This window comes from Filicampus tigris, chromosome 13 (assembly GCF_054856515.1).
Source record: "Filicampus tigris isolate MCC_2025a chromosome 13, RoL_Ftig_1.0, whole genome shotgun sequence".
Taxonomy (NCBI): Eukaryota; Metazoa; Chordata; class Actinopteri; order Syngnathiformes; family Syngnathidae; genus Filicampus; species Filicampus tigris.
Genome location: NC_141229.1, coordinates 3,415,734 through 3,443,611, shown reverse-complemented (window position 1 = coordinate 3,443,611; position 27,878 = coordinate 3,415,734). Strand labels below are relative to the sequence as shown.

General features: G+C 42.4%; 1 protein-coding gene across 5 annotated transcripts; it reads left to right on the top strand.

Annotated features, from left to right (window-relative positions):
- The first annotated feature begins 291 nt into the window (after positions 1 to 291).
- Positions 292 to 27,878, top strand: slc7a14a (solute carrier family 7 member 14a). 5 transcript variants are annotated; one of them, XM_086048879.1, is made up of 12 exons: positions 292 to 381; positions 458 to 639; positions 4,355 to 4,501; positions 17,753 to 18,192; positions 18,640 to 18,876; positions 20,198 to 20,415; positions 21,186 to 21,332; positions 21,572 to 21,780; positions 22,509 to 22,656; positions 23,026 to 23,512; positions 23,626 to 23,862; positions 24,769 to 27,878. In XM_086048879.1, the coding sequence occupies exons 4-12, from the start codon at positions 17,886 to 17,888 to the stop codon at positions 25,032 to 25,034; spliced, it is 2,256 nt and encodes a 751-aa protein (XP_085905005.1). In that variant the 5' UTR covers positions 292 to 381; positions 458 to 639; positions 4,355 to 4,501; positions 17,753 to 17,885; the 3' UTR covers positions 25,035 to 27,878. The 5 variants fall into 5 exon arrangements, with proteins under 5 accessions (XP_085905005.1, XP_085905006.1, XP_085905004.1 ...); XM_086048880.1 differs by lacking the exons at positions 292 to 381; positions 458 to 639 and adding an exon at positions 1,205 to 1,313 and having other exon boundaries at positions 4,355 to 4,463; XM_086048878.1 differs by lacking the exons at positions 292 to 381; positions 458 to 639 and adding an exon at positions 1,205 to 1,313.

Here is a 27,878-nt window from a genome sequence, read left to right as displayed (position 1 = left end):
CCCTAATTAGAATTTTAACATACGGTATGCTAGGGTACATTTTTAAGGGATCAACAATGGACATTCCATGTCAAGTGCAAGAATGAACTTCCCCTCTTATAACATGTTCAGAATGACCAAACTGATTAAGTTCATCACCCCGGGGGACAGACAGAGAATCTTGCTTGAGATGGCAGCTCAAAGGCCCAAAATAGGAAAGAAGGGGGAAAAAAAAAAAAAATCCAGGCCAGACCTGTTCAAAGATGCAACTTCAAAGATCAAAGATGACTTTGTGAAGTTAACCACAGTTCCTTGGGCACCCAGCCACAGCGACATCTGCACCAGGACAGGAGAGCGTTCCAAGGGATGAAAGTTGCCACGGGGCCAGCGATCCCGATCCAGGTGCAGGCGAAGCAAGTCACTTTGTCCGAGTGGAGGGAGCGGGATGGAGACAACAACGCGGTGTTTATGCTTCCAGTATCCAAGAACCATGATGACGATGATGAGGACGGCGCTTCCAGCTCGGCGGCTGCAGAGGACACGACGGTCTCGGGACGGCGTCGCCCGACGGCCACTTGCGTCCACTTGCGTCCACTTGCATCCACTGGCCAAGGTGATTCTGCGATCAGGCAGGACGAGTGAAGCAGCGGGCCAACCCGAGTAAGCGTCTCCCAGGAAACTCATGACAGATGGCAAAATAACATATAAAATCCATTTTAAATCTCACAACTCATAAGAGGTAGTCCAAAAAAAAACGAGTAACACTGAAAGTTGAACAAATTTAAGACAAAGATGTGATGCACTTCCATATTAGAAGTTCAAAGACCCCCCCCGCCCCCGCCCCACACACACACACACACACACACACATATATATATACTGCATATAGCGACATCACTTTAAAAAAAGTAAACATTTTCTCACTCTTAAAGGCTCAGGTTCAGAAAACAGGTCAACGATTGGTCGTTGTGAGCAATTGTGATGTCATTTTCAGTCAACAGAAGACAAAATGGCCGCCCCCGGAGATGGCTAAAAACAAGTAGATTAACATTTATTCCACAAACGTTATATTAATCAGGATGCCTTGAAAAAAGTATGTTTGTGTTGACTTCCGCTTTAAGAGACAAAAAAACCACACCCATGTACAAGTTATTTAATCAGTAAAAAAAAAAAAAAAAAAAAAAAAACTTGATTAGCTCCCCTTAGCACTTCTGTCCACCCATGGTGAAAATTGGAGAGGCAGTCGGCCATTTTGGTTGGAGGCAACTATTTTGGGCAAATTCCAAGGCTTGTACGAAGCCTAATTCCAATGAAGTTGGGACGTTGTTTGAAAAGTAAGTAAAAACAGCATATTAGATGTTATCAAGATCAATTTTTTCCTTTGGTTCATGAAGCGTAATGTCCTAGTTTGATGATAATTCTGAGCATTAGCTGTGAAAAAAGGGGGCTGCTCGGGCCCAGTTCATGGCTGCTCATCTTTACTGATTCTTAAACTTTGAAGACAGCTGAGCGAGTCAACAACCTTAAGGTGGTGCCGTCCGTGTGTGTGCGCGCGCTTGTGTGTGGGCGCATGTAATGCGGCGCATATGTTGGACAAGTGTGTTTGTGGACGCAGGAGGACTGGGAGCGGCTATGAAAACAGCGTGGGCCGGGGTCCGCTCGCGGGGGGTGTTGGGCTCGGCTCGGCTCGCTGCGGGGTGGGGTGGGGGGAGCGCGAGAACCCGACGCTGACTCCCAGAGAGGCGAAACATTCTCGTTAGCGGATTTCAAACTCATTTCGAGCTCAATTCGATTGATAACTCGATGAGGTCCTTCACCTTCACGGCCGTCTGCCAATGCTTTTTTTATGCTTTCTTTCGTCGTCTGCTTTTCACATCGCAACCGTTCACATCTGGGAAACACCTGTCACGCTGAGATGTTCATTTGTCCAACATCCCGCTCTTCCGTTTTATGAAGTCTAAATATCGACCCTCGTGAGATAACAAGTCGGAGTCGTACGCGAATTGACGCTCGCTGATTGCTTCAATGGGAACACGCGCGTGCCCTATATGAAGTTACAATTGGGGAAAAAAGGAAAATGCTGCGCGTGTTAAAGTTGTTTTTGTCATAAAGTAGTTCATCACACTGGCTGAAATTACCTTTAAGAAGCAGACACGGCATTTGGAAAGTTGACTGTGTTGAAGTTGAGGCCAGTTTGACCAAAGGGCAATTAGGGAAAAAGAAAAGCAATATTTTGTCAATAAATGTGTCATGTTATCAGGCAAAAATATTTTTATTTCTTTTTTTTTTTCTTTTGCAATAAAAATATCTGTTTTGGGAAACACGTCTAAAACGGGTCACGAATGTGATGCCATCAAGGACCACATGACTCACCCGCAGGCCTGTTCCTGTTCCTGCCTGTTGTATGTGCCCCCACTAGTCTAAACACGGCATTCCGATTAATAGTGCGTTTGTGGAATATGATTTAAGCAGCGAAATCCACCTGGCGGCCATTTTGTCACTTCCGTCGACTGAAAATGACATCACAGTTGTTTAGGTAAGGACCAATCACGGCTCACCTCTTTTCTGACGCTGAGCCGTGATTGGTCGGTATCTGAGCCCTGAGCAACTGTGATGTCATTTTCAGTCGACGGCAAGTGACAAAATGGCCGCCCCCTGAAATGGATCAAAACTGGTGGATTTTGCCGTACAACCACAATATTAATCTGAATATCAAGTTTAGACTAGTGGGGCTGCAAACATATTAAAGAACATTTTGGGGCTGACTTTGAAGAGCTTTTATCCATCTCTGGGGGCGACCATTTTGTCACTTGCCGTCGATTGAAAATGACATCACACACCCCTTCAGGGCTCAGACAACGACAAATCACGGCTCACCTGTTTTCTGAAGCTGAGCTATGATTGGTCGTTATCTCAGCCCTGAGCATTTGTGGTGTCATTTTCAGTCGACAGAAGTAACAAAATGGCCGCCCCCTGAGATGGCTAAAAAATGGGTGGATTTTGCCGATTTACTAATAGAAAACTAGTGGACCTTCATTGAACATATTCTTGAAAAAAAAAAATGTTTGGGCTGACTTCCACTTTAAGCTTTTCTATCCACATCGTGCGTGACTGCAATTACCTTTACGAAAGCAGACGTGCCATTAAAGCTGACGTTTGAAGATGGGGTTGCTTTGGCCGCTGTTTTTATAGGATAAAATAACTTAATTGCATGTACAGCTGGTAGAATTTGTGGATCTACGAGTGTGTGCGTGTTTGTATCAGGAAGTTGTTTGACCTCCCATTCAAATTGAAAACATGTTTTGCACTACCGTGTGTCTGACTTAGAGAGAATGTGTGTAGCACACACACACACACACACACACACACACACACAGCACAACGGTGGTCTTGCTTATCTTGGCCCGATGTCTGTTATCCCGCCCTTCATCCTTCTGTCCTGACAAGATGCTTCTTCTGTCAAAGATCAAAGGCTAAAAAGCACACGGCCTTCTTCCGTTTATTTTCAACACACTTCTGTGGAGCTCCCATTTTAGTCGCCTTCCAAAAAAGAGATCCAAAGGGGGGACAATCTTTGAGGGCCAGAGCGTGGCTGGTGGTTTAAAGTGAGTTCAAATTTACACATGTTGTCCAAGAGAGAGAATTGGACAGCAGGCAGGTGAACATCCGGTTGCTAGGCAGAACGATCCTTCAGCGGCCATGCCTGGCAACAACAACAGCCCTATTGTAGCCCCCCCAGACTAAAATAGGGAGACACACTCAAAAATTGGAAGTTGCCAGATCCAATATATCCTGCCTTTGGTGGTTTCCATGTAAAATCAAAAGCATGTAATAGGGCTGCTCCATTATCCGCAAAATATTAATGACGATTATTTTGGTAATGATTGAAATCACGATTATTCAAACGATCGTTTATTTTTAGCGTACAAAAGAAAATGATTAAACGTAAGAAATATAAAGTCAAATAAATGTCTTTGAAACACTATAATTATGTATGATCGTTCATTTTTTGCGTACAAAGTAAAATGATGAAATGTAAGAAATATAAAGACAAATAAATGTCTTTGAAACACTATAATTATGTATGTGTAAGTTCCTTTTGGACCAAACAAAATTTATAAAACTAGTTATTGTAATTTTTTTTTTTTAAAGGTGCAAATGTATAAAGTCAAGTATGATTTCCTTGTGTAATAGTGTGCTGGATGTAAATGCATAATAATAATATATATTTTTTTTACAATTATGCCAATTTTGTAATCGTGGAGTGTAATAATCGTAATTGTAATTGAATTAATTATTGATTAATTGCACAGCCCTAGCAGGCAAATGTCAACTGTCGCACCGGCCCATGATTCATTTTGTTTTTTTCCGATAGGTGAGCAGTTTGAAGTTGCAATAAGAGTCTTCACCATTAGATGGCAGACGTCGTGAAAGAGCAACTCCAACCCTCGAGACTGTACTTCTCCACCAGAGAAGAAGAGCGGGTAGGACCAAATTGGATTAAGAAAATGGCGTCGTTCAGGTAAAGTAGGAAGCGGATTTTATGATCACTAAAATGAAACACAAACCGCCTAGTTTGCGTACAGACGCTATGAAAGATTTCAAGCGAATTTGCCGCTACAACCCTGATCTCAAAAGTACACAAATTGTTTTCCCTCACAAGAACCGTTAACAGTTCGTTTAAATTGCACCAAGAGTTACTAAATTCATTTCCTCCCTAAAAAAGGATGGATTCGATGATTAATAGTGTCACCGAGGGCGAACTTTACTGCTCCGTCTTATACAGGTGAGTCAGCCAGCCTATTAATTCGGGATTTTGAATGACATGCAGGATGGATTTTTTTCTATATGCATTTGTGTATTAAAATACAAAGAGATACTCTTGGTTCAAAAAAAAAAAAAAAAAATGACATACGCACGTATTTTGCCCGTATTTAAAATGGCATTTTTCTCACACATCTGGTTCGGAAGTGTGCGGCGACGCAAAAAATTGTGGCCTCCTCCATGGTTGAAGCGTCGAGTGAGGCTTTTTTTTTTTTTTTTTTTTTTCAATATTTGGACGCCGTGTCGCTCAACATGTCCAGCAAAGTAAACACAATCACGCTGATAAACGTGCTCTTCAATTAATAGCGCCGGCCGAGCGTTATTACTCCTCAAACATCCGGCGACTAATTGCGAAGGGAGCGGAGGCCACTATTTGAGCACATCCTTTATCGTCTCATTTCTCGGCCTCCATCTTGATAAAGACCTTACATAATCCTCACCATCTGTTGTTCGCCGATCCCTCTCCGAGCCTCATTTGTCTCACTAGTGTGTGTCGTTTCATGTTAGTGGTTTGTTTGTGGTGCCGCCACACATTTAGTGGAACATTTGTGACTTTGCTGCCGTTTTCTTACGGATGCGTTATCCTCTGCTACAATACATTTATTGTATATTTAAAGGGGATGTCAATCCAAACATTTTTTTTTTTCAAGAATATGTTCCATTTAAACCCACTATTTGAAACAAGGCATTCTGATAAATACTGCGTTTGTGGAATAAGAGTTAATCCACTTGTATTTAGCCATCTCTGGGGGCGGCCATTTTGTCACTTCTGTCGACTGAAAATGACATCACAACTGCTCACAACGACCAATAACTGCTGACCTGTTTTCAGAATCTGAGCCGTGATTGGTCGTTGTGAGCAGTCGTGATGTCATTTTCAGTCGACGGAAGTGACAAAATGGCCGCCCGCAGAGATGGCTAAAAATGGGTGGATTTTGCTGATTAACTTATATTCCACAAACGCAACATTAATTAGAATGCCGTCTTTCAACTAGTGAGCCTGCTGGGAACATATTCTTGAAAAAAATATGTTTGGGTTGATTTCCCCCCCCCCCCCCCCCCCTTTAAAGACCAACCAATCTGCAAACTCTTACAGAATCTGTCGTTAGCAAAGAACATTTGATTCTCACATTCCATGTCAATCGAAATCATTACTTTCACACCATGGCAAGCAAACGACATGGCTGAGAAGTCATTGCTTATCATAGCATTAAAAAAAAAAAAAGCATCAATCTATTTACATTCGGTCCAAGCGTTAAGAGTATTAGAAAGTATTTTGACCGCATTTTGCAAAACTTCGTCGGCGTAAGGCGATCTCCCTCATCTGGATTTGAGCTCGGCCTGGATGGCTCCAGCCCACACGCCAGCAACCGGTCAGACGCTTCCTGTGGGCTGCCGTCACCAGACCACGTGTTCGGACATGTTCGTCACTTCCTGCCTCGTAATCCAATCAGTTGCTTGGGACTACCGCCCTTTATTAGATTTGTAAAAACACAACTTGATCTGCATTCAGTTTCCACTGGCTTTTTTTTTTTTTTTTTTCCTTCGGTTTTGAGCAGTTGTGAGTGTGTGCAGGTGCTAAGAATGTCCTCTTATACACTAAAAAGTATGAAAACGGCTCAAGAGTAAAACAAGGGGCTTGGTTTAATTGATGCCTTTTTGTTAGTCAGCAAAGCGATCAATACTAGTCGATGACTACTCAATTAAAACAAAAGTTACTCGACAAAAAAAAAAAAAAAATCGATATTACCACAAAAACTACACTGTACTAACACAAAAACTATTCAGTAATGCAGACTACCCCGATACTAACTAAAATGCTATTCAACAACACAAAAACAATTCAATAACTCAAATCCCGCAAATAGTTACACATAAACTACTCATCCTTTAAATGTTGTTTTTTTTGAGATTATCAAAATGAAAAGCATCTGTTTCGAATGTGAACTTTGACCCTCACGGAGTCCATTCTTCGGACCTCTAGGGATTTCCTTTTCTGGTCTCCGAGAACACTGATCAGCACTCAGACATTGTTTGCCTATTTAAACCAAATGTTATGATGTCAAATGTCACTAAACATTTTTTCACAAGCGCATTTTCTCGTGATGCCTTCAGGAGGTGGGAAAAGAGTTGTATACGGTAGCGCTGGAAAGAAATCTACTTGTCTGATTTCTTAGCAAGAATTAAAGTTGCTCCCGAATGGAAAAAACAACATTTTTGGAATGATGTTGTTTTTAAAGAAATCACACCCTGTAATATTTCATGTCATAAAAACATACAGCTTCATTTCAGTCAATCTCAGTTATAATATTAGTAATTCTTTGCTGAGGATGAAGAAAATATGCCTGTCAGTATTGTTCTTTTAACCGTTAACATGTGTTGCTCCACCGTTTGTGTTCAGAAATTAATTGCTCAGTATTATAACAGCACAACGCCGATGTTATTTTAGTTTGTTACCATTAAGGTGAACTGGCATGTTGTAAAGTCGCCAAAAAATAAACAAATGATACACACATGATCGCATCATGAAAATGTGCTTCAAACTTTTAATTCAGATTTTGCAAATGTATACAAGAAAATAAAAAATTATGGAGAAAATGAAGTGTTGTGGAAATAGTGCAACTGGAATGTATTCACATCATTTCTACCACATTTTGTCGTTACAGCCTCACTTCAAAATGGTTTGAATAAAATGTTCACTCTCAAAATTATACATGCCACAGCACATCATGAAAGTGTTTCTGAATGTTGTTTTTTGTGAACGTATTCACAAAAAACACAATAAAACAACTTGTGGTGAAAATGAAGTGTTCTGAATGCAGTGCAACTGGAATGTATTCACATCACTTCACTTCTTCCACATTTTGTCCTTTTACATCCTGATTCAAAAATGGATTCAATTCATTTCCCCTCTTCAAAAGTCTCTAAATGTAAAAGCACAGTGAATGTTTTTTTTCCGCAAGATGTATTTTCAAAAAAAAAAATCTGTAAAAAATGTGGAGAAAATGAAGTGTTGTGAATACAGTGCATCCGAAATGTATTTACATCCCTTCACTTCATCCACAGCTTTAATCCCAAACATTGTCTCATAAAAACAGATTTGAACTCACAACCTCTGCACTGTGTATGTATACCATATAAACAATTGTGGGGAAAATGAAGTATTGTGAATACAGTGCATCTGACATTTATTCACATCACTTCATTTCTTCCACATCTAGTTATGCCCTTCTCCGAAATGGATGACATTATTTTTGTATATCACTATTAGACACACAATGCCACATAATGAAAACATGCTATTTTTTTTTCACTCAGAATTTTGCAACAAATGTCTAAAAAAGATGTGGTGAAAATGAAGTGTCGTGAGTACAGTGTATCTGGGATGTATTCACATCACTTCAGTTCTTCCACGTTTGGTTTGTATAAAATACAAAATAATACAGGTTGTGGAGAAAATGAAGCGTTGTGAATACTTTGCATCCGAAATGTATTCATATCACTTCATTTCCTTTACATCTTGTTGTTACATTCCAAAGTGGATTGAACTCATTTGCCCTCTCAAAATTATACACCTGACACCGCATGATGAAAATGTGCCCTTTTTTTGTTCCATTTAATTTTCACAAATGTATTATAAAAAATAATCTAAAAAAAAGATGTGGCATGAATGAAGTATGTGAACACAGTACATCCAGAATATATTCACATCACTTCAATTCTTTCATGTTTTGTATTGTGTAAAATGCAAGACAATACAGGTTGTGGAGAAAATGAAGTGTTGGGAATACTTTGCATTTGAAATGTATTCACATCACTTCACTTCTTTCACATCTCGTTGTTACATCCTTATTCCGGAATGGATTCAACTCGTTTTTTTCTCTCAAAATTATACACATAACACCACACAATGAAAATGGGTACTATTTTTTTCCATTTAATTTTAGCAAATGTATAAAAAAAGAATCTAAAAAAATAAAGATGTGGCAAAAATGAAATGTGTGAATACGGCACGTACACAATGTATTCACATGACTTCATATTGTCCGCATTTTGCTTTTGCAGCCGTACGACAAAATGGATTCAAGTCACCCCGCACAAAAAATGTACACCCACAACTCCTCATATCTACAATGCGCAAAAAAAAATATTTTGAGGCTATTCACTAGCCCGTCTATGGCGTTGGCCATTGTCCATTAGCACAATAGCTAATAGCGCAACAGCTCTTCTGTCGTCCTTCCTCAAAGCATCAACCCCCCCAAAAAAGAAGACAGTTATTTGAGGAGGAAGTGACCGTAGTGTTGTTCCTTCAGGAGCTTTGAATCTCAATTGACTCACACTGACCGCTAACAGCCTCCCACGTCGAAACGGCCACGCTGGAGGTTGTTTGTTAGTGTGTACGTCTGCGATATGAGTCACGTCTGACCGCGGCTGGATTTCCTATATTATATTATATAATAAATGAACACATGAATTAAAAAGAAAAAATACGTTTTTAATTTCATGACATAATTAATTGGATCAGTTACTTTGTTTCATTATTTGGCATTTTACCATTTAAAAGTAATTATCAAAGTCATTACAACATTTTTAAACGCATATGTAAAATGTAAAATTAATGAATTATTTGATCAAATAATGTATATGTAAAATAATTGGGGTTATTTTTCATCATTTGCTATTAACAAATCAAAAGATGATTGAATTTGAAAAAAAAATACAAAATACAAATACAGATACCATTTTTTGGTATACATTAGTTTTATGCATACCTTTTTAAAATGTATGCATAAAACGAGGGATGTTTGATACCACATTTTTCAAACCGATACCTGTACGAGTGCGCAACTCTTGAGTAGTCACCAATGCCGATACTAAGTACCGATACCTCTGGTACGTTTGATAAAATTTGCACAAATTTACACAAAAAAAAACCAAAACAACCAATCTTTTTAAAGAAAGACCTAAGTATCTCAATGTATAATATTCCAGTAAAATTGCATAAAATGATTGGCAATTTTCTATTCTATTTTCTAGTTCCTGATCGTAAAACCGTCAGATAGTCCATCTCTGTAGTGATATTGGCGCATGTGCGTTCGTCTACTCATGCGCTCGAGGTGCAAATGTCGGCCTCATCTATTATTGCTGAGCCTTTATTTGCGAGGAGCCAGACTCAAAGCGTCGCTCAGGGTTTGTTTTTTATTTTTTTTTTCAAACGTCTGCACATGAGACAATAGAAATGTAATCATAGAAACATCTTTAAAGAATCAGAAAAAAAAATCTACTCCACTGAAAACGTTTGTGTCGCATTTGCTCAATTTCATTTCGTCAGGTGGTTGCACTTTGAGGAAATAAAATCGATTTTTTTCTTTTTAAACCCAAAATATTCATGAATAATCAGGCATACCCCAATAAGTGTTTTCCATGAAAAGCGGGGGTTTGAATTTGATTTATTTTTGTGGAAGTTAAAGTTTGTTTGGTTTCAGGAGAAATTCAGCAAATAACCGAAGGGGGGGAAAAAATCAAAAGCATCAGTCAGTCATTTTCAACAACATAATTGGGAATAGTCATTTCAAATCTCGGGCGGCTGGAGCTGGCTTTCCAAACAAAATCTCACTTTCCGATGGGTCATTCTTTCATTACGTGTGTGTGTGCGTGTGTATGTTGCCGTGGTTGCCAGGGGCCATCCCATAATGTTCTGCAGGTGTTCATTTGACTGAGGTGGTCATTAGCGGCGCTTCGGGCTCTATAGCACACAAACAAAACAAAGGTAATGTCTGTGTGTGCGCGTGCATGCGTGTGCAGCTGCACAGGAACAGTTGCACGCGCCGGAATAGTGGTTAGCAGGTCCGCTAACCGCTAAGTCAGAAGATGTAGGTTCAAATCCCCATTGATGGCATTTACTACCCGTTCCTTGCGCATTCCAAAAACATAAGCTGTTAGCTTCAATGCTAAATTGTGAATATAATCATCTGGGCTGCTAATGCCGCGCGGTCGCCGTAGCCACCGGCAGCCATCTTGCGTTGCCACTCGCTAAGTGCACCTAACTTGAATATGTTGATTCCTCTGTGGCGTTTGTCACGTTACTGTCTGCCTCCGCAGCAAAAAAGCCGCAGTGTGTGGCGTGCGGTTGTGCCAGTAAGTCTGGGCGAAAGGCTCCGTGCTAGAAGAAATTTGTCATTTTGGAAATCCGATCGAAATCATCGAATTAGACCTATTACGTGAACAGGCTGTTTTGTGCTCTTAAGGCATGCAAGTGTAGATCATATTGGACACACACAGAGCTGGCGCGTGTGCGTGTGTTCATGCCCCTGCGAAGGGTCAGCAATGCCCCGTAGCCTGGTGACCACATCAGACAGCATTGCATTATGGGAAGTGGCACTCAGGTCACGCAGCTGTCTCCCCGCCGAGGGCGCGTCGGAGGCTCGCCAGTCACGATTTGCCACGCGACGTTTAGCGCGCCGCCGCCGTGGTGGGAGCGAGCGCACATGTACGTGGTTTTACGCCGCTGACATGCTACGTGCTGATTAACGTTGGAAGTCGTTTTGATGTCAGTGATGGGATTGAAAGTTTTTGTTTGCTGTTTATTTTTAGTAGGTTAATTGTAATGCAAATTTAGTAGCATTTTGTACAAAAAAAAAAGGATGACTTTTCATTAACTACTCATTTGAACTGTGTTTTGGTTTGATTACCTAGCTAAAAAAAAACAACTCACAATTTCGTATTTAAAAAAATTGCTAATTTGCTAATATTGTTTACCCAGAAAAACAAAAACCTTGTTCCCAGGAGTATTTGCTTTTTGGTATGATTTTATGCTAACTATAAATGCCAAAAAATCTTTTTGTTTAGTCCTAATTAAGTGTGATTGTTTTGTATTTGATTTTAGTAGCATTTTTCTTTTTTTTTTTTTACAAAAAAGCTGTGGTCTATACTTAGTAGAAAACTTTACAGTTTTGGGGGGGTTATATTTGTTTTTTTTTGGTCTGATTTTCCACAAAAATGTTCATTTATTGGTCAATTTGTTGTCATACAAACTTTTAGACATTATTCCTTACTTAGCTTTTTTCCAAAGTATTGTGCAAATGTAGGGGGGGCGGTGGGGTGGGCGGGGCTGGTTACTTCAAAAAAGTATTTTTTTTATGCCCAACAAAAAAATCAAAACTGTCTATTTGCTGTCTGTGGCTTCGATGGCCGAGCGTAACGTGTTCATGTGATGACTAATTGACGGCCGCTGCCTTCGCCGATGAACGTCTTCTCGCCCCTAGATGTCATTAAACATCAATCAGGCGTGCCCCCACCCCCAAAACCAAAATGTCAGCGGCTACCCCCACACACCCCACCCAACTTGTGACCTTCAGCATCCACTTGGCAGGTTGTTGGTTGCCACGGCTGCATGTGTTCTCTTATTGATCGCCACCACCGTTCAAAAGACTTCAATCATAATATAGCCTCTACAAAGATGTGGTATGCTTTGGATTATGACCGGTCCTTTCCTTCTTTATACTTGGGTGGTGAGTCGCTTGTCCAAAAACGGATTTATTATTTACAATACCGACCTGGCTGCAGAGAGCAGAGTAAAACAAAGCAAACTAGAGGCTATAAAGGTTCCCTCGCAATCCTGGCCATTTTTGGGGAACTGGGACTTCGGAAAAGAACTTTGTAAAAAAATTTATGTTTTTTACTAGGGCTGATGTGTGTGCAAAGCTTTGAGTTTTCGCCCAGGTTTGGACCCTCAAAAACAGCATCATTTTTCTTCGTAAGCAGCGCATCGCCATGGCAACAGCGTGCAACCAAATTAAAAAAAAAAAAACGTTCAATAATGTTTGACCTTTAACGTCTTCGGATGAAAGTTTGAAGGCGACTTGATCAATTGGAGGCGTTTGTTCAAATATGACCCTCGCGAAAGGCCAAAAATAGCGCCAAATTACAAAGTAAAATCAGAATGGCGGACTTCCTGTCACATGGCACAGGTGGAGACTGATAACGGTTATCAGCAAGTATCATATTGAAATAGTTACACATATTTTACATGTATGTTTTGTTATTTCTTTTGATTAAAATTGCAACGTATTATTAATTAATTTATTACCTGGCCTATATGTTGATTTTAAAAATCAAATGTGGCTCATTTTTCTCTTTTTTTTTTTTAATTACAGAGCCACCCAGCCACACATTTATTCGCATCATTTCCAGCTTCAGCTTTCCAACATTTGTATTTATTTGGATGTTTTTATTTGATCCTGCAGACACCTAAAAAAAAAAAAGAAAGAAAATAAAAGTCTATACGTCGCCTGCGTTATTCACAAAGGAGAAGGTGGCGCGCCTCGCTCCAGATCCTTACCGCAATTGGTCTCTTTTTTCCCCTTCGCCCGTGCCCCTCCCTTGCGCAAAGTTTCTCGTCGCGCATCCAAGTCATCCTTGGCGTCATTCCGCTCGCCGGCAAACAATCGGCGACCAAAGCAAAACCCATGGGCGCACGTAAATGCATTGACGAGCAGTCATAAGACCGCAAATCGCTTCAATATCCGCTGTAGCGGATGGAAAAAAAACAAAAAAAAAAAAAACACTCCATGCACACATGCACGCGCGGCTTCGTGAATGATTTAAAGCTTTTTGCATCATCGTCCCCTCCCTCCCACCGTGCACTCCTCCCTCTCCTCCTCTTCCTCCCCACTCCTCCCTCTTCCTCCATCCCAGAGATGCTGCTGCTGATGCGGGCATCGTTTCATCCAGCCATGCCGCAGTGAGTCCCCCACGCTCCCTTCCCTTCCTCCTCCTCCTCCTCCTCTTTCTCTCCCACAATCTTCTCTTCACCTTTTTTCCTCACAACTAACCCTCCCCCCCCCCCATTGTTTTGCTTTTCCACCCGGCGAAAATCACGTCGGGAAACGTCTGAAGGTGATGCTGCAGCGGGCGTGTTGATGTCCACCCCCACTAGCAGCAGCAGCAGCAGCAGCAGCACAGCCGGGTACGCGCGCCTCACCTTGACCGGACAGGAGGCGCAGGGAGGCGGCGTTGGAGTGCGGGAAGACGGGGGCGGGAGCTTTTTTTTTTTTTTTTTTTTTTTTTTGGCACGCGGGTGAGTTGAATCGATGTCGTGATGCGCGTCTATCGATAGCGTCGTTATAGCATCCGCCTGACGTCATGTGTCACAGTGCAGAAGTGGGCTAATCCCTCATGACAGGGCTGCAGCGCTCTCTCTCTCTTTTCTCTCTCTCTCTCTCTCTCTCTCTCTCTCTCTCCGGCTCTGTAGACGTCTGCAGCACCCCAACCCCCCCCCCGAAACGCCACAGGTGCTCCATCTGAAAAAAAAAAAAAAAAAAAAAGAGAAAAAGAAACGCTACACCGTCACTAGTGGTTACCACGTCTGACTCGCCATACTGAGGTTCTGGGTTCGAATTGCAACTTTTCATGCCCTACACTCTAAAAACAATTGGGTTAAAAATAACTCCAGTTGGGGTCAAAAATGGACTGATCCGCAAATTGGTTCAATTGTGGAGTTGTTTTCTGTTTTCCTAACCCTCACACTTTTTTGACCCCAAATGGTGTTATTTTTAACCCAACTGTTTCTAGAGTGTATAAAACATCCGTTCATTGAAGACTCTAAATTGGCCATATGCATCAATGTTTGCGATGGGCTGGCGATCGGTCCAGGGTGTACACTCTTAAAATTGTTTGGTAAAAAGAAAAACAACAACAACCCAATTTGGGTCAAAAGTGGACCAACCTGATATACTTGGGTCAATCTGACCCAGCTTTTTGGACTTTGTACTAATAATTTGTTTCTTTTTTTTTTTTTTAAACAAAACCATCAAATCGGGTCAAATTGACCCAAGTAGCTGGTAGGTCTATTTGTAACCCAAATTTGGTTATTTTCAACCCAATTTGAGTGTATTCAGGACCAGTCTATACAAAATGGCTTCTACAAATTGGTTAATTGATCAACTATCATTAGGGATTTTCAAATTAGGATTTCATTCTTTTTATGGATCAGAATGTGTCGGTCAGATGTCACATTTGATGATGAGGAAGTCAGAAAAACAAAAACGTGAGCGAGTGGTAGTCGAGGATTACGTAACAAGACAAATTTAGAAACGGCAGATTGCACGCGCACACCGTCCCCGAAGACATCCTCACATCAGAGTGCACTTTCTGGTGTATGTAGCCTAGCTTGCTAACGTTACACACCACCGTAATTCTTCAAATAATGGTCCCTATACTGTCAATGTTCTTAGTAAGGATTGCCATTTCAAATTGTTGTTTCAAGACAAGTCTAATGTTTCAAACAAGGGTTAGGGTTCCTAAATAGGGGTTCAAGCATGCTTGAAGTTTTCAAGTTTGGGTTTCAAGTAATGGTTATGGGGTTTCAAAGTATTGGTTTCAAGACCGGGATAGGGTTTGAAATAAATGATGGTTTCAAACAAGGGTTACAAATGACAAACTGAATAATATAAAGTTCAGATCAGCCTTTGACAAGCACAATTATGCCATTCTTAATATTCAATACAGTAAAAAAACACAAATTCAAAAATAATTTCAGAATAAATGACAACAATTTTTCAAATATTTTTTTTTTTTCATTAATCTCATTGGGTGGCAAAATCTGGGTGGGCCTGTGCACACCCAGGCCCATCCAAGACTCCGCCCCTGGGTTACACACAGCGATTCGGGTTTCGATGTAGGGTTTCAAGATCGATTAGGGGTTCTTGCAATGTCTTGTTCATGTCACTGTTTTACTTGACATCATTTGTAATGACCGCCCCCCCCCCCCCCCTTACTGTTGACGTGATGTCACTCGCTCCCTCGCACTACACTGTAACTGATACACACGCACACGCCTTTATATTCATGAATTGCTCTTTGGCTGCCCACCTCTGTCTGCCCCATTGTCTGTGGTTAGCACTGACGTCAGCTGAAGGCTAATGACCGTCCACTTCACACCCACTCATACACACGCACGCGCGCGCTTGTGTAGGTTCGTACATAAAAGGACAGATGTGTTAACATTTGGTGAATGGATTAATGAAAATAACCAAATATAAATGTGTCCATTTTACATCAACACATGATGTACGTAACACCTGTTTTTCTGAGTTTGGCCATGTGACGTGCAAGCTAACAATATGTTATTTTACCCAGTTTGAAATCTTCAAGGAATGGTCGTCCTTGGGACGCGGTCCAGTAATGCCCACGTGGACACTTTTGCGGGGTGCGGTGTGTTAATTGTGTTGTGTAGCGGGAGGTTTTTGTACCTTGCTTGTAAATGGCAGCCTTAATTGTTTGCCTTTTGGACATAATCCTCCCGCCGCCCTTTTGGCTGAAAGCAGCGCCAACCTTTATCTGCTCTGTTCACAAAGCGGGAAGCGGATGGAACACCTGCCGCCCGCTGTCTTGCCTTGTTTGGCCCACGTGCGACTTTTCAAACACACGCGCACGAACACACACACACGCAAACAAACAGGCACGCACACACAGGCACGCGCACACACTCTCTAGCTGCCTTCCTCCTCCTATTACATTGCTGTCTTGTCGTTCTCTCTCGCACGGCACAGGTTATTTCCTGGAAGTTCCTTGCTAGTCCTCAACACTGACCCCAACTCAACCCGCTCGCGATTAACCGAATCAAAAATCCCACTCGGGGCTTGTAAATCAATGTTTTCGTGGCGGGCAAATTGGTGCTCTCAACAGCGATCATGGACGGAGTGGTTGATATTACAGTGGCGAGCGGCGACGTGGGCGTGCGGCTCGTCACTTGAGTGTTTGCTCACGAAACTGCGTGAGTGCAGGTTGAGCTGAAGTGAAGAGAGCAGAGCAGACGTGCAATTTGGAGCTAATGGCACTCTCCTTTTTTTTTTTTTTTTTCAACAGCAAGTGTCAGGTGCATGTTTTTGAGAGTTGGTGGGGGTATCAGAGCCTGACATCAGCTTGGGTTGTTTTGAACAAACAAACAAAAAACAACAACCTAAAACCCAAATTTTTGGGCTTACTCATTTAACTAATAAATAAATAAATAAAAAAGATCAAATGAATAACTCACAAAAATGGGTTATTTTGTACAAAAAACAAAATTGGGTTGATTTGTGAGTTCTCCATTTGATTCAATGTTTGACAATGTGGGTTATTTTTGACCCCAGTGCATGTTGTCTAAAGTGGGCAGAACGTGGTGTTAAAGTGTGAAAAAGCTCATAAACAGTTTCACGGAGTGGTTGCATGAAAACGTTGATGGGACCCATGTCTGAAATTAAACAGAGAAGTTGCACTCCAAAAAAAATAGGTCAAAAACAACCCAAATTGAGTCAAAAGGGGACTGACCCAACTGAGTTATTCATTCATAACGCCACAAAATAACCCAGAAATTTGATTGTTTTCCATAAAACAACCCCAAAATTTGGGCTTTGTTCAAAACATCCCACTAAAATTGTGTTTTGTGGTTTATTCATTTGACCAAAATTTTGGGGTACTTCAAAAGTTCAGTCAGTCCATTTTTTTACCCAATGTGGTTATTTTGGCCCAAATTTTTTTTTCGGTAAAAAAACAAAAACAAACATTGTGTCAAAAGGGGATTCGACTCACCCAACATTCAGTTTTTTTTTTTACAACACCACAAAACAACCCCAAAAATTGTTCAGTTGTACACTAGGACAAAAGTTGTTCACCGATCCCCCCAAATTGTGTTTTCTAAACCCTCCCAATTTTTTTTGTATAAAACAACCCCCAAATTTGTATTTTGTCCAAAACATCCACAAAAATTGTGTTGTTTGGTGGTTTATGCATTGAACCCTAACCCACTTTTTGGGTTAAGTCAGTCCACTTTCAACCCAATTTGCATCATTTTTGGCCCAACTGTTTTTGAGTGTGGCCATTTTGGTTCGAAGCAGTCGGTTTAGCTCAAACACTCCAAGTCAGAATGCAAAAATTCTAACATTTTTTTTACATTTTATTTTTATAGATCATTTCTCACCATGCGGGGACCAAAACGTCATTGAACCAAGACAAGACCGTGATCTCACCTTCTGAATAACATTCTCCCCCCACATCCAACCGCCAAAGAAAAATTTCTTCTTTGACTGCAAATTGTCGGCATGAGTGGCATGGCGGGCAAGCTGGACCCCCGGCGGGTCCAATGGGGCCCCATGTGGCACACCTTTACGTCGCGCGTCCTGAGAACCAAGCCGGTGGAGTCCATGCTGGACTCTGCCATGTCGGGCACGGGCCCGCACGGCACCCGGCTGGCCCGCGTGCTGTCCACCGTGGACCTGGTGTCGCTCGGCGTTGGCAGCTGCGTGGGCACGGGAATGTACGTGGTGTCGGGCCTGGTGGCCAAAGAGATGGCCGGCCCCGGCGTCATCGTGTCTTTCATCATCGCCGCCGTGGCCTCCATTTTGTCAGGTAAGACTCTTTTTCCGGCTGCCTCATCAGTCCGATCGAATACAGACACTCTAATTTAGGCAACAAGTTTTGTTCCGGAAGCCTCTTTGTGTCCTGAATCGCTTATAAGTTGTGTTTGTTTTTTTTGAAGATCGTCGTTACGTATTCCAACCATGACGGTTGGGCTAATTTCCTGGGACAAATATTTAGATTGTAAATTTAGGTCAGCGTCCCACCACCACCTAACTTTGTCGAACGAAAGGCCGCTAGCTTAATGCTAACAAAAAAGAAAACGCCATGGGCATGCTAATGGAGATTAGCGTAAATTTACAGTAGTTATATGCCGTCATTGTATTGTCCGTGGACTCAAGAAATGCTTCTTTAGCTACCGTTCGTCCGTCTGAATCGTAAATTGCCCGTAAGCGGTGAGAGCGTCTGTCCAAACCTCGATTCCAACCCATGCGGCAGGAGTGTGTTACGCCGAATTCGGCGTGCGCGTGCCAAAGACCACCGGCTCGGCCTACACGTACAGCTACGTGACGGTGGGCGAGTGCGTGGCGTTTTTCATCGGCTGGAACCTGATCCTGGAGTACCTGATCGGCACGGCGGCGGGCGCCTCGGCGCTCAGCAGCATGGCCGACTCGCTGGCCAATCACAGCATCAGCGGCTTCATGACCACGCACATCGGAACGCTCAACGGCTTCGGTGAGTTGGGGCGGCGAGTTTTGAGTCAGTTCCACCCCTGATGTACGTATATGTGTGTATTGACGTATATGTTGTTTAAATTGAGTTTTTTTTTTAAATGTCATACCGCAAAGCAACGCACAATTTGGCCTCAGTAGCACGCAAACAGAATATTAGAAGACAGGCACGGTCATTTCCCAGATGGTCAGACAAGTGGGGAGCGGTTCATGTTTTTTAATTGCAAAACTGAAGGATGTGCTGTCATGTGGCGGGCCAGTCGCCTGGCAACGCGAGTATCGCGCGGGCTCGCGCTCTTGTTTGCGCCGCAGCACTGCATTAGCAGCAAATATCGAGTGGGAATCAACTGTAACACCTGACGTAGTTTTGAAAAGCACCATCCAAGAAATGTTTGGCAGTAAGAAAATTGTTTTTTTTTGGGCGGGGACTAGTCTGAAGCCCAGTGTCTTAAAGCGCTTCAATTTTGTCACTTTTTGTGCTAGATTTATTTCAAAATAAACCATTTTCTATTTTCTCAAAATTCAACACAAGGGAGAAAGCAAGAGTTTTTTATTTTTTATTATTTATTTTTAGGCATAGAAATAAAATATGCAGTGGTCAAGTCACCAATTCACATTTGTCCCATTACGTTTGGTCCCTTAAAAATAAAAATAAAAAAAAGCTACATTTAAAACACTTAAATCTTTCTCGTTTCATTTCAAATCCATTGTAGTGGTTTTTAGGGATAAAAAAATGAGAATTGTGTTGATGTCCCAACATTTATGAGCATGACTTGAAATGATTATTTAGGGGCCAAAAGCCCCCTTTTTAGGCTCATGCTTATTGTTTTCTATTTTTAGGTGTCAAAAAAGCCAAATTATATGACCATAATTTGCTTTTTTCTTGTCACAAAATGCCTGTTTTCTCTGCTTTTTGCTCTGAAACTTGTGTTTTTGGTGAAACCAACCCATATTCTACTGCAGCCTAGCAACGAATGAAAAAAAGCTACAAACTGTTTTTTTTTTCTGGTGAAGGAAGACAGTCTTTATTTTTGGTATGTTCGGTTGTGTATATGCTGAACTCTGCTTTGAAAACGCCCGACAGTGAATGAATGAAAAGACGTGTTCTACTGCTACGTGTCTTAAATGTTTGGCCACTAATCAGAAGTTCATTTTGCGCCATTTTCATGATGACAAAGCGATTCTGATGAAAACACCAAAGGAACCTCATCATGAGTAGTTAGTCCAAAACATTTGAAAGTAAGCAATTACAATTACTTGAGAGCTTAGTTTGAACGCGTTTGATAAATGTGACTGCGATTTGTTTTGTGTGTTGTTGTGATCAGGTAAAGGAGAGCAGTCGTATCCGGACCTGCTGGCGCTGCTGATCGCGTTGCTGGTGACGGTGATCGTGGCGCTGGGGGTGAAGAACTCCGTGGGCTTCAACAACGTGCTGAACGTCATCAACCTGCTGGTGTGGCTCTTCCTGATGGTGGCCGGCCTCTTCTTCGTCAACGGGGAGAACTGGGACCACGGAAGATTTCTGCCTTTCGGCTGGTCGGGGGTGCGTCAAAAGAACATTTTGTCAGCTATTACTTGCATTTGAACAAAGAGAGGCTTGTTCGAAATTATTCACAGCCAAACTGTCGAAGTCGATGAGAAAATTTGCAAATAAGTCCGAACGTATTTGAAAGTACGTTCAGACACGTAGACTACGTGCTAAAAATATAGCAGGTTTCCCATAATGCCACGGGGTATTGACTCACGCATGCGCAAGATTTTTTTTTCTTCTTTTTAGCATTTAGCCTACATTATACCAACACATTCGAAAATTAAACAAGTAAACATTGTTTAAAGTCATTTTTACGGTTTTATGTCCTTTCCGCATTTCTACCATTTTTTTACCCCACAATGGGGCTATGCTATGGGGCCGTGGCATTATGGGAAAAAATGCTACGTTTTTAGCATTTAGCTTACAAGTAGGTTCAAACGAGTTTGCCAGTCAAAAATGTTTACTTCACAATGGCAGCTCCATGCTTCGATTCTTCAACTCAAAATGTACTGCTTGTTTGAATTATTTCCGGCTTGACGGTTTATACAAAAAAAAAAAAAAAATCTATTCAGTCCATTATTACTGTACGTAATTTTATTTTCAGTTTGACAAAACAGTATACAGTACTTTAATGAATTTCAATTATTGTATTTTATTATACTGTTATACTGTTGTGCTGATTTTCATTTGGTATTTTATATGATAGAAACCTTAAAAAATAAAAACATTTTTACATGTATTTTTAATGTCGCTCTTTTTCTCTGTGCTGCGCGGCGCCGCAGGTGATGCAAGGCGCCGCCACGTGCTTCTACGCCTTCATCGGCTTCGACATCATCGCCACGACGGGGGAGGAAGCCAAAAGTCCCAACACGTCCATCCCGTACGCCATCACCGCCTCGCTGGTCACGTGTCTCACGGCGTACGTGTCGGTAGGTTTCCGTGGAAACCGCGCACCTACAGCCTCCCGGGCGCCGCGCTGCAACTATCTGCATCTTATTTGTGAGTCTGACATGTTGGGTGATGGTTGCCAGGGGCAACGGCTGCCCCCGAAGAAGACTGCCGTGGCGGGAGCTTTAGTCGGAATCGCCGGCGGTCGCCCGTTTAATATCAATGGCGGACCTTCCTATAGTGGTTACGAGTAAACGTGCGGTCTTGGTTTTGCCGGCAGGTCTCCGTCATCCTGACCCTGATGGTCCCCTACGACCAGATCGACGCCGACGCCCCCCTGATGGAAATGTTCTCCATGCACGGCTGCATGTTCGCCAAGTACATCGTGGCGGTGGGCTCCATCGCCGGGCTCACCGTCTCGCTGCTGGGCTCGCTCTTCCCCATGCCCAGGGTCATCTACGCCATGGCGGGCGACGGCCTCCTCTTCAAGTCAGTCCCCGTCGTCTTGTTTTTGGAGTTCTCAAACAGGGCTCGGGGCTCCCCAAAATCATCATCACTATGTCGTATCATTCATTAAGAAATCAATTTGAAAAAACTCCATATAGGGACGAGTGCAAGGCGTGGTGGCTATCGGGAATTTCGGGTAGTTTCCCGAACGGCTGGTCCATTGCCGGGTCACAAAAACGTTCCAACTTTTTTTGTGGGGAAAACCTCAGTTTTTTTAAGATATTGTAACATTCCTACTTTTTTTTCCCTCCAAAAAGGTTTACGATGGTCTATAGAAACCACAGGTTGGCGGCAAAGCCCTACTTTGGTCTAAAATAAACTCCTCAACTCACTCCAGCATAGTTGTGTGGCATCAGGATGCTACAAGATGGCAATAAGGCACTTCTTCCGTATCAATGAAGCTCCTCAACTTACTTGAACAAAATTTCTGATGCACAAGATGGCTGCAAATAATTACTGTTATCGAAATGAAGCTCCTCAACTGACTGCAACATAGTTCATCGGCACCAAGATGCCAAAACATGGTGGCAAACCACTACTTTTTTCCGAAACGAAGCTCCTCAACTGACTTCAACATAGTTCCTTGGCACCAAAATTCTACAAAATGGCACCAAAGCCAACATTTCAATTCCTGCGAGCTGAGCACAAAAACAAATTGGTGAATTTTCCAGCGAACGGGAACATGTTGTTCAACTTGTGCTTTCACGCAGGTTCTTGGCCCACGTTTCTGCGTACACGGAGACCCCCGCTGTGGCGTGCGTGGTGTCGGGCTTCCTGGCCGCACTCTTGTCCCTGCTGGTCAGCCTCCGGGATCTCATCGAGATGATGTCCATCGGCACACTGCTGGCCTACACGCTGGTGAGCTACAACGCCTTGGTTTCATTGTTAGCTTGTTAGCTCCTTAGTAGCATTGAATGTCACAGTCTCCGCCTTTAGTTTCGAACCATACGCTAAATGCTGCATGGATTTTACGATTTCCTACACTAGTGTGGGTCAGAAATGCTGAAAATAAACACACGTGCTAACGTTATCTTAGCCTCATTAGCATCTCTAAACATCACACCCTGCACCTTTCCCACAGTGTTACATTTTCTTGCTGCCCTCTCCTTTCGGATAAAAAAAAAAGAGAAAAAAATGCGTGTTTCATTCTGGGCGGCACATTCCGTGCCACGTGAATTTAGTTTGCCGCCACCAAAGTGATCGCTCCCTCGTGGTGGACCCGTGCAGGTGAGCCTGTGCGTGCTCCTGCTGCGTTACCAGCCCGAGGGCGACATCCACGGCTTCGTCAACTTCCTGTCGGAGGAGCAGAACGTCAAGAGGAAGGAAGGCGTCCTGGCCGAGTGCGAGAAGGACGCCTGCTCGCCGAGCCGCGACGACGCCGACGAGACCACCAACACGTGCGGCGCCAAGAACCTGCCGTCCCTGGGCGACAACGAGATGCTGATCGGCAAACCCGACAAGAACGCCTACGCCGCCGGCCACCCCAACTACGGCACCGTGGACATGGGCAGCGGCATCGAGGCCGAGGAGTCGGAGGGCGGAGCCACGCGCCGGCTCAAGAAACTGCTGGGGCCCCGCTACTACACCCTGAGGATTCGACTGGGACTCCCGGGGAAGATGGACCGGCCCACCGCCGCTACGGGGAAGACCGTCACTGTGTGTGTGCTGCTGCTCTTCGTCTTCATGTTCGCTTTCTGCTCCTTTATCATATTTGGTAAGGAGGGACGATCCCGCCGGATTAAAAAAAAAAAATATATATTTTTTATTTTTTACACTTGACATTTTTGTATTCAAATGCGACCTAACGGCGTGGCTAACGTTGTGCAGGCGCGAGCAGCATCGGGGAGGCTCGCTGGTGGGCTCTGCTCCTCCTGATTTCGTTGGTGTCGGTGCTGGCCCTGCTGGTGGTCATCATCCTGCAGCAGCCGGAGAACCCCAAGCGGCTGCCCTACATGGCCCCCTGCGTGCCCTTCGTGCCCGCCTCCGCCATGCTGGTCAACATCTACCTCATGCTCAAGCTGTCCGCCATCACCTGGATACGATTCTCCATATGGTGTCTCGTAGGTGAGGAACCTGATTTGCTTAAGTGTACAGTATGCATATATATATATATATATATATACTTTGCGTATGTGAGTACTGTATGTACGGATATGTATGTATGTATATGTGTTTATGTATATCTGTGTATATGTGTTGCATGTGTGACGTGTATAAATGCATGTGTATATGTACTGTACCGCATGTGTATATGTACAGTACATATGTATGTGTGTATATGGATGTGTATGTATGTATATGTGTTTATGTATATCTGTGTATATGTGTTGCATGTGTGACGTGTATAAATGCATGTGTATATGTACTGTACCGCATGTGTATATGTACAGTACATATGTATGTGTGTATATGGATGTGTATGTACTGTATGTATATATATATATATATATATATATATATATATATATATATATATATATATATATACACACACAATGGGTATATATATGTACTGTATATACTTAGTAAAATATTTTAAAAAATGAATACTTGAATATGAAAAAAATTTAAAGTCGTTTTTGTTTGTGGGTGTTTCTTGTGCCCCAAAATGTTGACCCAAGTGTTAGTCGGGCCTGTTTGGAAAACAAAAAAAAAACGGTGCACAACGGTATATACGATAGCAATAGAAGGTAAAAACGCCAACTCATGCTTGGTAACTCATCACTCTAAAAACAGTTGGGTCAAAAATAGCCTGAATTGGGTCAGAAGAGGAGCAACACAACCTTTGGGGTGGAATCAACTTTTTGGTTATTTCACATAAATTTGGGGTGAAATGAATAACCCCAAAAGTTGGCTCGGCCCCTTTTGGACTCAATTTGGTTTATTTTTGACCCAACTGTTTATGGAGTGAAGCAAGATGACATTTCTTTGATTTCCTGAAAAGTTGCCCGCTCTTTCCCCCCCCGCCAGGCGTGCTCATCTACTTCGGCTACGGCATGTGGAACAGCACCTTGGAGATCACGGCCCGGGAGAACGAGGCGCACGCTTCCACCTACCAGCGCTACGACCAAGGCGTGGACGAGGGCTTCTGCGGCTTCGACGACGACTTCTACCCGCCGCCCGAGGTCACGGCGGAGGCGGCGGGCAGAGCGCCGCAGGCCCAGCCCGAGAGCGACGGGACGCCCGTTCGGAAGCCCGGCGCCGCCCTGGTGGAGGAGGACCCAATGGATTTCTGAAGGGCTGGACTTTTGGTACTGCCTCCAGCGGTGGGCCGGACGGTCGGCGGGCAAGCGTGCATGTCAGCATGTGGGTGGTTTGCTGTTTGTGTGTGGACTCCGTGGGCTAGATTGTCCCCCACAACCCCCGCCCCCTCCCCCCCTCCGCCCCCACGCCCTTCGCCGGGTTTCGCCACTAAAAAAAAAAAGATACCCTCTTAACACTGATAGCAAAGTGCAGACATGGCGGGAGATAAGCGTGGAAGCGGGCACGATGCAACGCTGCTCACTTTGCTAGTTTGCTAGTCAGCAGCACGTCTCATTCGGAGTCAAAAATCTTCTGGAAAAAAAAAAAAAAAAAAAAAGGCTAAACCAGAGATGGGCAAACGTTTTGATCAAGGGCCATGTTTGATTTTTTTTTAAATTTAATTCATTCATAGCTGATGAATTTTTCAAACATGTTTATTTTTTTATTCAGGCTTATTTATTGTATTATTTATAAGAAATTATTAATTCATCAATTATATGATCATATTTTTGTTTTTTTTATTTATAATTTTATTTTTAATTGATTTGCGGAAATAAATACGTTGTAATTTCTGATTACAGCCAATTTATTTTTAATCAAATTAAATTTACTGGATCAGCAATTTTTATTTGACTTCAATACAATTTTTTTTGATTGACCCAAAAAAAAAACAGCAATGGGATAAAACAATAAATACAGATCAATTCATACATTCATTTCAAAAAATTAATTTTGATGCTCACCCTCATCATTTTCAATTAATTTCATTATGACAATATAACATTGTAAAATGTATACCTTGAACCTACATTTCAAATGTTTTCATGTTTTTCACAATAAGTTGACGACCCACTTATTTAGTTACCCTTGACTTAAATTCTTTAGTTTGCTGCTCGTTTTCATGTTGTTATTTACAGTAAATCAATCAAGAAGCATTAATGAGTTCGATTCATAATAGTAACCGATTTGAGAAGAAAAAGTCAACGCAGCAACTTTTGCAAGACTTTTAATGATCTAAATGTGACTGACTGTGTTTAATTTTGTCCACTTTGCCCAGCCCCGGTTTTCCTCCCAAACGAGCGAAAAGGAATGAAGAGCGGGTTTCGATGTTCTCACACTTTGTACTCGGACTCGGTTTGCTTGCGATAGTGCCTTCTTGTTCCGTGATGGGATGTTTGTTTTTCTTTGCTTTTGGTTCCCCTTGTGTCCCGTGTTTGTTGCATGTGGCACTGGCTATCCCGTGCACGAGGTTTTGTTGAACAATAGATGTCATCGGTTTTTGCTTCCTTGCGGTCTTTTCCGTGTGCATGCCTTTTGAAAGACATTTCTTGTTGCGTTTTGGCGTCTCCACCGCTCCAACTTGGGAATGCTTGGATTTTTTTTCTTGGGGAATTCGAAATATTGATGTTGCCCTAAAGAGCAGTTCTTGTCCACACTGTCACAAGTATTCTAAAAAGTTATCTGAAAGGACAGAAAATTGAATTCTTAGAGTTCAAAAATTGGAATTTGTGCATCTTTCTAGTGGGGTCAGCTGAGTAAATTGTCCAATATTAGCTAAATTGGTCTGAAAAAAAATCAACACATTAACACTTTACAATAAAAATAAAGATTTTTTTTAAAACACATTAACACTTTACAATAAAAATAAATAAACTCAATCAACCCCTCTAACCCTTCAAAATCGGAAAAAAAAAAATCTACCAATTTTTTTCTGATTTTTCTGTCGCAAACTTATTATTTGACAAGGTATTATAAAACTGTCAAATTTTCTGCATGTAATTTATGTCTTTATTGTTGTAAGTATATATACTTTTAAATTATTTGCCCGATTCATCTTTTACCAAAATCAAATTTGGTCGCACAAGTTATTCTTTGAAGGCCCCCTGAAAATCGCCCAAAATGGCTGACTTCCTGCATTTTTTTGAGCATTGGCTTCTCGTAACCCAGAACTCTCAATCGTCCCTCGAATCGTATTTCCCAATTGAAATGAATTGAAATGTCATTCATATATGATTTTAGCAACGGCTATTCGAACACAAACAGTGGGGCAGCACATAATGACAGACAATTTCACAATACGCAAGGGCATGTTTAAGACCGACTGAATTGAAGTGTGGCAAAGAACCGTATTGAAGTTTTTCCTAATTTGTTCAAAAGGACCATTGGGCGTAGACATCATTATTCCATACACGAGTTTTTAAATATTTGTGTAAATATAGATGTAGCACCCTCCCCGCCGTTGCATGTTCTAGTGTCGTGTCGGTGATGCGTCACCGAAACTAACGCGACCAGGATCTCCGTGTATGCATTTGGAGAATGTACCGATTCAAAGTTGCAGACCTTGTGTTGACATATTATTATCATTTATTTATTTATTTATTTTTTTTAGTGTTCCCTGCACCTCGTCCCCGTGCACCTCTCTTTGCTGCATCTGTTCCCTTTTTAAAGGTGAAGCCTTATTTGTCGAATGCACTAAACCTAAGGATGCCACGCTAACCCCCTCCCTACCTCTGCCCACATCACATGATCGCAAAGCCCCGCCCCCTTTCCATTTCGTGACCCCACCGAAGTTCCGAATGGACCATAACACGCTCCACATAACGCTCCGCCTGTGTACCTTAATCACTTCCCAACTCAGCCAAAGGCAGTCGCAGCTCAGCCAAAATAACCACGAAATTCAGGCGTTGCCGAGCCTGAGATGCTGGATTGTAAAAATGGTGTGCGTGCGTATGTGTGCGCGTGCGTGTGTGTGTGCGCATTTACAGACGAGTGTAAGCTTGCGCTGAGTGTGAAGCATGCTATTCATGCACGAGACTGTCACTGTCCTACTGCACGCA

What these genes read in the sequence shown, in the direction of transcription:
- slc7a14a (XM_086048879.1), top strand. Translation starts at nt 17,886, where the DNA reads ATGAGTGGCATGGCGGGCAAGCTGGACCCCCGGCGGGTCCAATGGGGC. An exon ending in CACTGCTGGCCTACACGCTG is followed by an intron (nt 22,657 to 23,025) that starts GTGAGCTACAAC and finishes GGACCCGTGCAG; the next exon opens with GTGAGCCTGTGCGTGCTCCT. An exon ending in CTCCATATGGTGTCTCGTAG is followed by an intron (nt 23,863 to 24,768) that starts GTGAGGAACCTG and finishes CCCCCCCGCCAG; the next exon opens with GCGTGCTCATCTACTTCGGC.